Genomic DNA, 15,188 nt, shown 5'->3' with positions numbered 1-15,188 from the left:
GATTTTTTTTATTCGGCAGAGTTTGTTCAAGGTTTTGAAAAGATTAATGCCCCACTAGTTTAGAGGTTTAGTATGCATTGTTCTCTAAATTGGTTGTGTCAACAAAATGAGAATACTGAAAAAAACTGAAATTTTTCAAAACTGGTGATCGATTTGAATAGGCCCCTGATTCACAGTAAACTAGCAAAGTCCTGGAATTATTATTTAAGGAACTTCCTACCGAATAAGTTGAATATATGTTGGGGTATTTTGTTGAGAAAAATATGTTGTCAAAATTACCTTAAGCTTTTTTTTTTTGAAAATCATATGGAAATGTGTCAATTAAATACTGTAGAACTTTTATTGGAAGTTCCTGGAATCTCAACGGAACTTCTGATGTATTATTTGTCAAAAAACATTACAGATTGGGTTAGGGTAGAGGGTAGAGTAGAAAGTAGGGTGGAGGGTAGGGTAGAGGTTAGGGTAAAGGATGAGGCTAAAAGGTAGGATAGAAGGTAGGGTAAAGGGTAGAAGAGAAGGTAGGGCAGAGGCTTATTGTAGAGGGTGGAGTAGAGAGTAGGATAGAGGGTTATGGTAGAGGGTATGGTTAGGGTTAATGTAGAAGGTAGGGTAGAGGGTTATGTTAGAGGGCAGGGTAGAAGGTAGGGTAGAGGGTGGGGTAAAATGAAGGGTTGAGGGTAGGATAGGATAGATGGTAAGGGAAGGATGACATGAGATAAGATGAGAGATGAGATGAGAGACGAGATGAGAAATGAGATGGGAGATGAGATAAGAGATAAGATGAGAGATGAGAGATGAGAGATGAGATGAAAAGATAGATGAGATGAGATGAGAGATGAGATGAGAGATGAGATGAGAGATGAGATGAGATGAGAGATGAGATGAGAGATGAGATGAGAGATGGGAAATGAGAGATGAGATTCAATGATTCTCAAGCTGGGGTCACGGGCCAAGCTGTTTTCGCAAGAACCTAAAGGCCGAGGAGAAAGAGTGAATGTTTGTAGGATTCTTCGTCTCAAGGAGTATTTATTATAATATTCTAGTGTTGTAAACATCAGGGGTGTTCAAATTGGAGCTACGAGCCCTGCGAATTCCTGCGAATCTAAAAGGCGATGAGAAAGTGAAATCGGCTATTCAAATTATGCAGATCAAGCAGCATTATATAATACGGTTCTGGGTTATTTAGCCGAGCTTCATTAAACTGAAAGGGTCGTTTGGCCGAATACCGTTTGGAGGAAAAATGAACGGTGAAATAAAGTGACCATGGCATTATTTCTCGTTTCAGTATATCTCAAAAGAACATCCTATGATTCAAATAAGGAAAAAACATTATAAAATATCGGTAGTTTCAACGCCAACTAATCAATGAATATCAAAACTAGAAAGAATAGCCTATGATTGAAAGAAAGAAATACTTCTGATGATCATATTGGCAGTTAGAATGTCGAAAACTTCCTCTGAATTCTTTTGATCATGATTCGGCCAAACGGCATTCGGAAAAACGATCTTAAACTTAAACTTTGCTCTTCTTACTAGCACTTTCGGTTCTTGGGAAATTCACGTGGCCCGTGACCATAGATTGGAAACCATTGATTTTTCAACATATCTATATCACAGATGCTGATCCTTTGGATGATCAATCCGTACAACGTTGGCTCTTCTTCCTAGCACTTTCGGTTCTTGAGATATTCACGTGGCCCGTGATCGTAGGTTGGGAACCACTGCACATAGCAAAACTGCTAAATTTTTTATTGTAATTAAATAACTATTTTTTTCACAGGTTAGGAACTTTGTGATTTCGATCTTTTCAAACTAATTATAAAACTGAACTCCTCCGATTTACGCACTAATGCCCAAATAGCGCTCCCTCAAAGTTACGCTTCCCCAATTTATGCTTCTCCCGTTTTGAGCGTAAATTGGGGTTTTAGTGTATTTCAATAACATCTACACTCGTCCTCTGGGGTTTTAGGAAGTTCCAGGAGGTCTCACAGGACTTCAGGGGTTCCCAGGAGTTTGAGAGGCGCTTCAGGGGCCACCTGGAGTGCTTCAAGGAGTCTAAGAGGGCTCCCAGGGAATTCCGGAGTTCCAGCGGGTTTCAGGGGCTTTGAAGTGCATTGCAGGAAGTACCAGGAGCACTCAGGGGCCTTGAAGTGAGACTCAATGGCATCTCAGGAAGTCTCAAGGGCCCCAGGAGGCTCCATAAGGTCTTATGGGCACTTCAGGGGATCTCAGGGTTCAAAGGATCCAAACGAGTTTCAGGGGTACCTGGGGGTCTCAAGAGGCTTTTAAGGGTGTTCCAGGGGGTCTCTGATTGTTTCAGGGGAAGCAAGAGAGGCGTTTCAGGGATACAGTCTGTGACACCATGACTGTAAAACAGTTCAAGGCGATGTACTGTTAGTTTCGCAATGTAGACCTGAAAGTGGTATAGAAAACTGCGAAAGAATCATGCGGTTAACTCGAGAACCGTAAGTGTGAGAATTTGGAGATAAAAATTTTCGGCACAGGTTCCAGGGGCATTTAAGGGGTTCTGACGGAGTTTTCAAAGGCATTGCAGAGAGTTTCAGAGGATTTGTGACGAGTTTTGGAGTTTTTACAGGTGCCGTTTTGGTGGTTTCGGAGGGTCTCAGGTACGTTTCATGGCATCCGTGGATAATCCTATTCAGTTGGTATACTAAGTGTACCTTTGATAGCAGCATTCAATAGGCTAAGAATGCCCTTCAAACCAAATCGAATCTCGTTCACACCACTCGCTGAGTCTCCAGTCGTCGAACGAAGAATGAATCGAAAAAAAATATCGAAAACCAGCGCGCGTGAATCCTCGAGGGGGTTCCAGAGGGCCCCAGGGGTGCCCAAAGTGATTTCAAAGGGTTTCAGAGGAGTTCCAAGGGGTTTTAGGTGCATTCAGGAGGTCTGAAGGGCCTTAAATGGAGACTGAATGGCATCTCAGGGGATCTTAAGGAATTCCAGGGTGCTCCAGGTAGCTTTATGGACGGTTGAAGGAGGTCTCAGGGACATTGCAGGGGTCTCAGAGGTGCTGTAGAGGGTCTCAGGGGCGTTTAAGGCGATCCAAGCGGGTTTCAGGGGAATACCTGGAGGTATACGGAACATTTTAAGCAGATTTCAGGGGGCTTAATGGGCTTTTCAATGAACCTTTAGGGATTGCAAGGGGTACCCGGAGATCTCAAGGGTGGTTCAGGGGGTTTGAGAGGCACTTCAGGAACTCAAAGTCATGGCTAATCTGATTGGGGAGATGAAAGAATGGGTCGAGGGAACCAAATTTGTTCCGTATTGACTTCAAAGCAAGTCAATAAAGTCCTGGTCAAGGTTGATACTACTAACGAATAATCTATTATATGATGGCTATGAGCTTGAGATTCTAAAAAGTATCAATCCACCTAAAAGTGTGATTTTATATCCAGCCTGAGAAGTGGTATTTTAAAAAGGTCTTATTTTCAAACTTATTTCGATGATTTATCAAAAAAAAATAGTAAAACTAATTGCTCTGGAAACCTATTTTTTGACAGAAACTGCTGGCAACTGCGAAGATGACACCATAAAGTTGTTGATTCGATGTTTGCAATATGTGATGAGATATTTCAGATAATGTTTTGACCCAATCTCGTTCTTCTGATTCGTCACCAGTCACCTCCTCTAATGCCGAAGTAAAACATAAACTAATCTAAACAGATCCTTTCTCAAAGTCGCAGAGGCAGAAGACTATTTTGGTTATCACAATAAAACCACGGACAGAAGACGGAAGTATCCAACATTCTCAATTTGGGTTCCAATTCCAAATCCATATTCTTTATTTGGGCTTAATCCGGAATTCTCACATGTCCACTATCAAATTACAAGTAGGGTAAACGTACCAGAAATTGCGTTTCAAAATTACACGAAAATAAACCTGGAAAACCCCGCACAATCACCCAATTTTGAGCAAAGGATATAATCCCGATTTCCATGGAAAACGGGCAGTTTCTCACTTCCACCGCTCCAGTTTCACCCACCCTACCCCAAACGAATCATGGCATGCTTTAAAGCATAATAGATAACAGACCCATTAAAAAAAACGCAGAGGCAGAAGACTATTTTGGCTGTCACAATAAAACCACGGACACCGTACAGAAGACGGAAGTAACCAAAATTCGGAATTTGGGTACAAACTCTAAATCCATTTTCTTCATTTGGGCTTAATCCGGAATCCTCACATGTCCGCTATCAAATTTCAACTAGGGTAAACGTTCCAAAAATTGCGTTTCAAAATTACACGAAAATGAATCTGGAAAAACTCGCACAATCACCAAATTTTGAGGAATGTATATTTATAATCCCTATTTCCAAAGAAAACGAACAATTTCTCACTTCCACCGCTGATTCAACCACCCTAACCTAATCCAAACGAATCATGGCATGCCATGCTGTGGTGGGAAATTGCCGGCTTTCAAATTACTCAAATCACTTCTCGTGATCGGCGTCGCCGCCGCCATTGCTGCTGTGGTGGCAGGCTTGTGAAAACGCCAGAATTTAGAGCCTACTTGGATCACAGCCAAATCGATAGAATGACATTTTTTCGTGGCTTCCTTCTTCGTACCGACGACCGAAGACCGAAGAAGGCAAAGCTTGGCCGCCGGCCGGGGACGGGCGGTGATCCGGAAGGGATTACGCTCGGTTTATTTTTAGATGGGCGAACTGTTGCTTCTACTGGTTCTCGGTTCTCGGTGAGGGGGCGGTTTGTGGGCTGGAATCCTCCGGCGAGAACCTTTTTTGAGTGAGTTATGACCAAGAAGAGAGTAAATTGCTGAATTTGCCGGTTGGAAATTTCCCAAAAGTTCTATCATTCAGATCAAGGTTCAATTTCCCTTTCGGAGAATATATCGTGCGTGACAGCAGGCTCGACCCCGGGGAAGATAAATAGGGGAAAATTCTTTTATCTTCGTCGTAAAAAGGTGCTGATGAAGCTGATATACGCGACACGCAGGTGAAATGTGTCGCCTGCGTTAGTATGGCGAGTGCCCGTGCCTTCAAGATTGACAGACAACTCACGAACTTCCGAAACGGGTTCTCTATAGGTGCTGAAATGAGACATAATCAGTCATCTTTCATTACTTTTGCGGAAGTTGATTGAGTCTCCGGGCGTTGCGGTCGGAATCTTCCGGAATTCATGTTGCCATTTCCATCAGTTCGGATATCAAATTGTATTACGGGGTTCTATGATGAGCTGGATGTCACTTTTACTCGAGCTTGAAGGCGACATAGTAGGCGTATTATCGTTCGTATTTTCGTTCGGCTAAAAATAAGTCGTTATGTAAGTTGAAATGGCTTTATCCATTAAAACCACGGCCTGCTGTTGCTTCTGGAGTTGTCGCACAAGGTGATGCAGAAAGTTATGTGGTCGTTGCCTGTGACCTCTTCAAGCGTGCCTCATGATGCATGACTGAGTCTTTCTCTCTCTCCTCCTTGAAAGAACAAAAAAGCTGAAAGTACAAACATGCCGAAAAACCTACTCGCTTTCAGCAGATGTGACAAGGGAAATGAAAACCCTGATTAATCCACCTAGCGGTGATACTGCTTTTCTCCTGCAATACACGCCTTCATCTCAAACATTGAGTTTTCAAGTGATATGATGGCACTTCGGCATAACTTTGTTGTAGGAGAAAGGCAAAAAAACAAGCGACCCTCCAAACCCCCAACTCCCCTCTTTTGCTTATCCCAGCAGGCAGCCGCCATTCAGAGCCACATGTTTCTTGAAAGTTTATCCAAGAAGGCGCCTCGCAATAACATCCAATGGAGACAGAAAAAGTGCCCAAGCGTACACACTCGAAGAGGACGACAACGACGAGAAAAAAGGATACCTAGGGTAAAAAGTTGCTGGAATCCCTCTCATCTGACCCCGGGAATGAAACGATCCGAGCAGGCTCCGTCCGTCCGGTGTCATAAAACCGCACGAAAGGTTTCCCTCGGTCGTAGTAGGCTCCTACCCGAGCTGTATGTGCCGCCACATGTTGCTTGGATGGACGACTGGGGTTATTTGTTGGGACTTCAGATCAGATGCGGTTTATTTCTTGGTTCGGGATTTAATGATTTATCCAATCCAGATCAATTACGGGGTGCGGTTGCGGTGACGGCCCTTCACAACCGCAGGCCAGACAACGTGCACACACAGAGAAAGATGAGTTTTACTACTATTGAAGGTGAAATTATCCGATTGGGGATCGGTTTACGGCATGTTAGTCGTATAACATCAATCGAGAAATAAATGGTTTGGTTTAGACCGTTTGAGCTTCAATGATGGACATTATTCTTTCGATCGGTATTTATTGATTTCCTGGCGTGTTTTCATTAGCTACTGCGCTATTATGATTTCTATGATTATAAAAAGAGCAAATATTCAAAATATTAACAAATGATTTACAAAGAGTTTATCGAATGATTTCACTAAGTTTCATCCAAATAACGTGTTCTCGACAAGGAATCTTCCAAATATTGCCACATTCACGCAGTCATGGACGCCAATGTGTCAAAATTTGCGTTGAACAACTCACTCACTATAATGATTTTTCCGAATTTAGCCACATTTACACCTCTGTTTACTTTTTACGTCAAACGACTTGTTTAGCATTCTGAGCATTGGGTATATATCCTCTCAATCAAGGTGCACAATATTTAGAAGGTGACACATTCCACATTACTGACATTTGGTGATGACGTAGTTGATATCGCTGATCGAACGAGCGCAAAAGAAATCAAAGCCTGCTACCTCGCACTATCATGCAAGCAACCATGCGCAAGGATAGCAATGACGACACATGTTTACTTCGATACTGCTTGTTGACATGCGTTACTGGCCTACCTTGTGAAAATTGTATACCGTGCTCTCAATAAATGATTCCTGGTTAGTCACTACACTTGGTCAGACGTTTTTCATTCTTTCGGGTTTTGAGTCTAGGATAGCTCTCTCCAATTTGTGTAGCATAGCAACCAGCCAAATAACGAACCGATGAGGGAAAAAAATCCTCAAGAAGTCTGCAACTATTGTGTCATCGTCGATGACGTCGTCCTCGGTGACTCATCGAGCGCCCGTGAAAATATATAAATATAAGATATATTTCAGGATTTTTTTTCAGAAATTCGTCACGGGCAGTCTTCTGAAGCATATTCAAGGATCACCCCACAAACTACTTTTAAAATTTATTCATACGCACTCTGTAAAAAAAAATCAATCAAAGTACCATTTTAAAATTTTCTTATGGATATTTTTATGTTTATTACAGCAATAAATTCAGATCATTTACTAGCTATTCTTTCGAAATTTCTCAAAACATTATTTAATTTTATTTTGCATGGATTGCTTCTGGAAATCCTCCGTTATCATCCGTAAACCAATATTTTAGTAATTCCTTAAGAAATTATTTGTGAGTTCTAAATTAAAAGTTCTCTGGGTATTTCTTCAAAAATCATCCATGGAATTGAAAAAAAGTCAGGAAAGCCTTCGGTAATTCCATCAGGAATTCTTTCATTCTTCAAAAAGCTCATAGTTTAGTTCATAGTTGTTTTTTTCACACATCTTTCTAGAAATTAAATTATGAATTATTTCATAAAACCTCCTTTCCATTATTTCCAATATTTCTCCACTGACTTCTTTAGGGAATTTCCCAGGAATCCCTTTGAAAAGTCTTTCACGAATTCCTTTAGAAACATCTTCCAAGAATTACATCAGAAATTTCCCGAGAATTTCCTCCAGAATTTCTCTAATAACTTCTTTATAAAAACGTACGTTAAAAGAATGGAAATCACCCACAGATTTCTTCAGAAAATCAAAAGTGATTCATCTCAGCGCTAGACCTGTGCGCCGACTATATTTTGCTCGGCGGCGGCGTGCGTCAGGGCCATTTTTCGCCGGCTGCGTCATCGGCGTCACGCCGGTGGCAGATTTCGGTGGCGGCGTGAATCGGCGTGACCAAAATTCGACCATAACGTCAACAATGGCAATGCAAAAAAGTTGTCAATACATAAATTGCAAATGAAAGGCAATAAAATATCAATTTTGCCACATTATTTTATTTGTTTTTTTTTAGAACCATCAGAAGCTATCAAATTTAATAAAAAGGTCGCACTGTTTAATGAAGAATGATTTCAGGGAGGAATCTCAGAAGGAATTCCAGGAGGAGCCTTAAAGAAACTTCTGGACTAATCTCTACAGGAACTGCTGTGTGTAACCCTTAAGAAACTTCTGCAGGAATCTCTGGAGTGGGTCAAGAACCTCTCTTAGAGAGATCCCTGCAGAAGCATATGAAGAAATCCCTGATTATAATTTTCGAGGAATATCAGAATAAAATTCAGGAAGAATCTCCGGAAGAATTCCAGCGGGAGCTTCTACAGAAATTCGAGATTCAATCCCTAAGGATTTCTTGAAGAAATTAACGAAACAAATCCAGGAGGAATCCCAAAGAATTTCCAACAAGAATCCTCAAAACAATTCCAGTGGGGTTTTTCAAGAGAAACTATTTTAAAAGAATCCCCAAAGGATTTCTAGGAGGAATCAACGAAAATTATCAAGAAGGAATCCCTGAATCCCTGGGAGAATTCCAGGAGGAATTGCCGGAAGAATTTCACGAGTAATCCTCGAAGGAATTCCAGGAGGAATCCCCGAAGGAATTTTAGCAGGAATCCCCGTAAAATTCTAGGAAGAAACCCTGAAGGAATTCTAAGAGACGAGGGACAAGCCATCCAAGGGCTGGAAGTCTCTATAATAAAGCTAAATCAATCAATCAATCAGTTCTAAGAGGAATCTTCGAAGGAATTCCAGGAGGAATTCCAGGAGGCATCTACGAAGGAATTCCTGGAGAAATCCCCGAAGGGACTCTAGGAGGAATCCCCGAAGAAATTCCAAAAGGAATCCCCGAAAGAATTCTAGGAAAAATCTTCAAAGGAATTCCAGGTGGAATCCCCGAAGGAATTCTAGGTGGAATTTCCGAAGGAAATCTAGAAGGATTCTTTGAAGAAATTATTTGAGAAATTCCTGGGGTAACCACCGAAGGTATTCCGGGAGTAATCTCCGAAGGCATTCCAAGCTGAATCCTCAAAGGTTTTTCACAAGGAAACGCCGAAAGAATTCCAAGAGAAATCCCCATAGGAAGCCTAGGAGAAATCCCCGGAAAAATTCAAGAAGGAAATCCCGAAGGAATTCCAGGAGAAATTTCTGAGCGAATTTCAGGAGGAATCTCCGAATTTGTTCTAAGAGGAATCACCAAAGCAATTCCAGGAGAAATCCCTGAAATAATTCCAGGGGAAATCTACCGCGGCATATCAAGAGGAGTTCCCGTTTCATGAGCAATTCATGATGGAAGTCCAGGAGTAATCCCCACAGGAATTCAAGAAGGAATCTCCAAACCATTCCAAAAAGGAGCAATAGAAAAATATTCAGGAGACATCCTTGATGGAACTCCAGGAAAAATCTTCGAAGGCATTCCATGAGAAACCCCTGAATGAATTTCAAGAGGAATCCCCGAGTGAATTTTAGGAGGGATCCCCGAAGGCATTTTAGGAGAAATTTCGGAAGGAGTTCCAGCAGTACTTAATCCTCGTTAGAATTCCATGAGGATCCCCTGAAACAATTCTAGTAGAAATCCCCACAGGAATTCCAGCAGAAATCCACACAAAAAAAAAATCCACTAGGAATCCCCAAAAGAATTCCAATGGGAATTTCCAAGGGAATTCGTGACATAAGGCTCTACTCCATTTGGCATAATGCCATTTGGCTTGATGACCATTTGGCATAACAAATATTATGCACATTCTTATCAAGAAGGCTGTTCTTCGTGTTATGCCAAATCTCGTTTATGCCAAATGGCTTTTATGCCAAATGGGTTTTATACCTAATGGTATTATGCCAAACAGCGTTATGCCAAATGGCATTATGCCAAATGGGGTAGAGCCAAATTCCTGAGGGAATTCCTGGAGGAATCATTTGAGGAATTCCAAGGGGAATACCAGAAACAATGCCAGAAGAAATGCCCATAGGAATTCTAAGATGAATCACTGGAGGAATTCCATGAGGAATCCCTGAAGAAATTCGAAGAGGATTCACCAAAGGAATTCCAAGAGCAAACTTCTGAGAAATTCCAGTAGGAATCTCTAAAGAAATTCTAGGAGGAATCTCCGAAGAAACTGTAGGAGGAATTCTCGTAGAAATATCAGGAGTAGAAGTCCAGAAGGAATCCCCGAAGGAATTCCAGGAGGAATCCCCGAAGGAAGTCCAGGAAGAACACCTGACGGAAATCTAAGAGGAATTCTTGAAGGAATTCCAGGAAAAATGCCCGAAGAAATTACAGAGAATTCCTTGCAGGAATCTCAGGGGGATCGCCTGAAGGAATTCTAGGAGGAATCTCCGAAGGATTTCCAAGTGAAATATTCGAATAATTTTCAATAGAAAACCCCGAAGGAATTCCAAGAGGGATTCTCATGGGAAGTCCAGGAGAATCCTCCGAAGGAACTTCAGAAGAATTCACTGAAGAAATTCCAGAGGGAAACCTCGAATAATTCCAACAAGGGTCCCGGAGAAATTCCATGAGGATTCTCTGAAGGGAAATCCACGAGGAATCTCCGAAGGAATTATAAGAGGAATCATTAAACAAAGTTCAGGGAGAAATCAAAGGAATTTCAGGAGAAATCCACGACAGAATATCAGAGAAATCGCCGAAAGAATTTCAGAAGGAATTCACGACAGAAGTCCAGGAAGAATTTCCTTAGGAAACCCAGAAGGATTTGACAACGGAATATCAGAATGAATTCCGAAAGAATTTCAGGAGGAAACCCCGAAATAAAATCTAGGAAGAATCTCCGAAATAATTACAGGAGAAATTCCCAAATGCATTCTAGAAAAAATCTCCACAAAAGCTCCAGGATGAATTTCTGGAGAAACTCCTGAACTAATTTCTGTAAGAACTCCTGTGGGAATTTCTGAAGGAACTTCAGAAGAGGGATTACTTTTAAGTCAAGTCTAAGTAAGGGATTACTTCTAAGGCAGGAACTTCTAGTCTAATTTCTAAATACCTCCGGCAGGAATTCCTGAAGAATTTTCTTACGGAATTCTTGATGGATCTCCAGGAGGCATTTATGCATCCTCCTGAAAGAATATTTGAAGGGACTTCTGGAAGGATACCTGAGTGAACTCATGTTGAGTAGCTTAGGGGACTTCTGGAGGAATTCCTAATGAACACTTGGAGGCATCCCTGAATTATTTTGGAGCTATTACGAACATCCCTGAACGAACTCCTGCAGAGTTCTGAAAGAATCTTTGAACATTTTTCATGAGGCATCCCGAAGTAATTTCAAGAGGAATCCCCGAAGGAATATCTACAAGAATTCTTGAAGACATCCTAGAGATGCTGGAAGGAATTCCTGTAGGAGTCCTTGATAAAACTTCCGGATTGATCTCTGAAAGATCTCCCTGAACGATCCCCACAAAAAAATCAAAAGAAATCCCTTGTTAGAATTTCAAAGAAATTTCTGAAGGATCTCCTGGAGGAATCTCTGAGGAAACTCCTGGACTAGTTCCTTAAGAAACTCCTGTAGGAATTCCTGAAGAAACTGCAGAACAAAACCCTGAAGGAACTCTCAGACTAATAGCTGAAGGATCTCTTATAGGAATCTCTGAAGGATCTTCTAGATCCGGATAAATCTCTAGGAGCCATCCCTCCTAGAAAGATCATCCTGAAAGAATTTCTGAAGGTGCTCTAGGAGTTTTCCTAAAAATACTCCTGCCGAGATCTTCCTGAGAGTCCTTCTGAAAAAAAAAATCAATGGTGAAACTCCCGGATGCATCCCTAAGGAATTCCTGGTGTATCTCCTGAATTTCTCTGGAAGAATCTCTGAAGAAACTTCTAGAGATGTGAATGAAATTATTCATCACTTTACCAAAAACAACATTGAAACATTTTACAAAAAAAGTTCTAAGACTTTCGTATTTTAATGGACATAATGAAATTCTAATTGAATTTCTTCAGAAGTTCTTAATAAGAGTCTTCTGTAGAGTATGTCTGAACAATAAAAATAAAAAAAAGATCGACTAAAATTCCAATGACCAGACTTCAAATTGTAAGAACGTACTGTTTTCTTATTATTTTTAACATACGATCCGTTTTTGGATAATGTCATGTTTTGATTATTGTCAATAACTGCAAAAGTAACCGAATATGAATCATCGATTTTCTCTTGCACTAATGATCGTGTTACATTTACAGATGAGACAATTTTTGCAATCAAACTCTTATGATAATGATAGTGAGAATTTTTTATCTCAAAATGATGCACACTTTATTTCAAGGAGGATCAACTTCAAAAGTTTATCCATAAATTAGCTTAAGTTAAAATTCACGAATAAAAAAGAAAAAAAAAATCCATGGAATTTTTCAGAAATCCCTGTTATAATTTGTTTAAACATCCTACAGATATTCTAAAGGAAATTTTTCCAAGGGTTCCTCCTAAAATTCATTGAGAAATTTCTTCAGAATTCAAACATTTATCCAGGGATTTTTCGGAAGTTTTTTCCGAAATTGCACAAATATTAACTGGCATAGTTCTTGAAAGAATCCATGAATGAATTTCTCAAAAATCTCTGTAGAGTTGCCTGAAGTAATCTCGTAAAAAAACTTCTGGAGATTCTTTAAAGAAATTCTTGAAAAATTTCTAGAGAGACTCCTTTACAAAAAATCCCGAAGCAATTTCTGAAGGCATTATTCAAAAGATTCTTTAGAAAATTCTCCAAGATTGTTTGATAAATTCCCCAAAAGATTCTTTTATGACTTCCTCTTGAAATTGTTTCTAAAGTTTGTCCACAGATTTCATCTAGAATTTTCCTACAAATTTCTTCCTTCTATCCTAAAAAGATTATTTAGGGTATTCTTTCAAATATCCCCTAAAAATTGTATTAAGAGCTTCTTTTTCGAGATCTTTTTCCGAAAACTCAACAAAAAAATATTTTGTTGTTTTTATCCTCTATACGTTCTACTGAACATTTCTCCAGAAATTTCAACGAACAAAATTCCAGAATTTCTCCAGACAGTCGAAAAGGACTTGGACTTGGAATTAATTTTTAAAACCGTTCACAGATTCTTGTGCATAACTTTCGCATAAATTATCTCGTTATTACTTTCACAGATTCTTTCGGGACATCTTCCGGAGATTATTTTGAAAATTCGTTCTCAAATTCCTTCGTTTATTACCCTAGAGATTTTTTTGAGAATTACTTCAAGCAGTTCATACAAAAATATTTAGAGGTTTTTTTTTCGGGATTTTCTCCATACATTCAGATATTTTTCAAATTATTTCAACAGGAACCCCTAAGGAGAATTTTCGGTGCAGGAAATTCCTCTAAAGAATCCAAAAGGGTATTAATTGAGCCATTCTGTAGAAAAACGCTACAGTGCAACTACAATGGTCGTGAAAATTGGTGGGTTTGTAGTTTTTTTTGAAAATAATCAGAAACGCATTTCTTTTTATTTCGTCATTAGGGTGATTAATTTTCAGATAGAAAGATACTAAAAATCAAGATTTTTAAATACTAAAATTTTTCAAAAAAAAAATCATAACTTTTAAACCAGTTGACCGATTTGAAACTTCTTTTTTTTTTGTTCGAAAGCTATCGAAGGAACCAAATTAGGTGCAAAAAATAGGAAATTATTTTAGTTTTTTCACGTTTTAATGGTCTCGGGACCAAAGGGGTACCCTGGTTTTATATTTTTATCAGAAAATTCAGAAAATATGGCGTAACATATCAACAAATCAACCGTAGCCAAGTGCTCCGCCAGAGATTCTTGTGATCATCTAGGCTTTCCAAATTCCGGGAGTATGCAGTACCCTGGATGGTATGTAGGTGTTCCGGTAGATGGGTATGTTCCAGGTGCTGTGCAGTAGCGTGGTTCAAAAAATCGTTTTTGCTCCACACCGCTTATTTGATTCCTAACCAGATTATATGCCTTCTTCCAAAAATTGAGCTCATTAGGTTGAAAATTGAGACTGCACAAGCCCTTCAAAGTTTGTATGGGAATTACTATGGGAAAACGATGATTTTCATTCAATCGACCGTAATATTTTCCCAAGTGCTCTAGAGCGTTAGTTGACCCTTGGTACTTCTAGGTTACTCTATCAGCTACAACTTTGCCGAAGACTGCAATCAAATCACATGCCTAATTAAGGGGCTGTCCATAAACCACGTGGTCATTTTTTTGGGACTTCTCAACCTCCCCCCCCCCCCCCCCGCGTGGTCATTAGTTCATACAAATTTTTTTATTCGTCCATACAAAACGGTCATTGGCCGAACCCCCCCCCCCCCTCATGACCACGTGGTTTATGGACAGCCCCTAATAAGTTTTTTATTCAGAATCGTAATCTTTACTCATGATGGTTAAACTAATCGGTGGGCATCACTGCATTTTGCAGTGAAACATAGTAGCCATGATTTCAGTGTGCTATCTTTGGCGCCATATGAAGCAATGTTGCCTGCTGGTAAGCTGAAGGATCATTGCTAAAGTTCGTCCAGTTGGATACAAATCGATAACTAATTAATGAGGCGTGCGATTTGAATGCGGTCTTCGGCAAATTTGTAGCTGATAGAGTAGCTTAGGAGAACCAAGGGTCAACTAATTCTCTAGGGCACTTGGGGAAATGCTACGGTTGATTGAATGAAAAACATCGTTTTCCCATAGTAATTCCCATACAAACTTTGAAGGGCTTGTGCAGTCTCAATTTTCAACCTAATGAGCTCAATTTTTGGGAGAAGATTGAGAATCTGGTTACGAATCGAATAAGCGGTGTGGAACAAAAACGATTTTTTGAACCACGCTACTCTGCAGTTTATTCTATAAAACACTTTAATTCACTGACATTACATTTATTACACTCTAATGGTTGTAAGCACCAACGAAGTTGATACGAGTTTTTATCCGGATTTTCATAAATCCAGATTAAATTTTAATACCCCATTCGGTAAGCACCAAGAGAGGATTAAACAGTGAAAGCACGCAGCCATAGTCTCTCTCGTGTTTCTTTTTGAGTTTGTGTGAGTGTGATCGGGAAAGTGTCAATCGGCCTCAACAACAGCTGGAGTTTGTTTACATATTTTTCGCAAAAAAAAAATCGTGCTGCGAGCTGTGAGATGGACCGTAATCGGTCTGAGCTGTCCAAGTGGC

The 15,188-nt window shown here is 40.0% G+C and overlaps 1 protein-coding gene across 1 annotated transcript in view; it reads right to left on the bottom strand.

The window, feature by feature from the left end:
• LOC109413201 (uncharacterized) overlaps positions 1-5,086 on the bottom strand; it is a 249,762-nt gene extending 244,676 nt beyond the window's left edge. The window contains exon 1 of the mRNA XM_062851485.1: positions 5,044-5,086. Within this exon, the coding sequence (XP_062707469.1) occupies positions 5,044-5,086 (43 nt within the window). The remainder of the gene's footprint in view (positions 1-5,043) is intronic.
• Positions 5,087-15,188: the final 10,102 nt, after the last annotated feature.

This window comes from Aedes albopictus, chromosome 1 (assembly GCF_035046485.1).
Source record: "Aedes albopictus strain Foshan chromosome 1, AalbF5, whole genome shotgun sequence".
In the NCBI taxonomy this organism is placed as follows: domain Eukaryota; kingdom Metazoa; phylum Arthropoda; class Insecta; order Diptera; family Culicidae; genus Aedes; species Aedes albopictus.
Note: the sequence above shows the minus strand (reverse complement) of the source record. Positions and strands in the feature narration are given on the sequence as shown.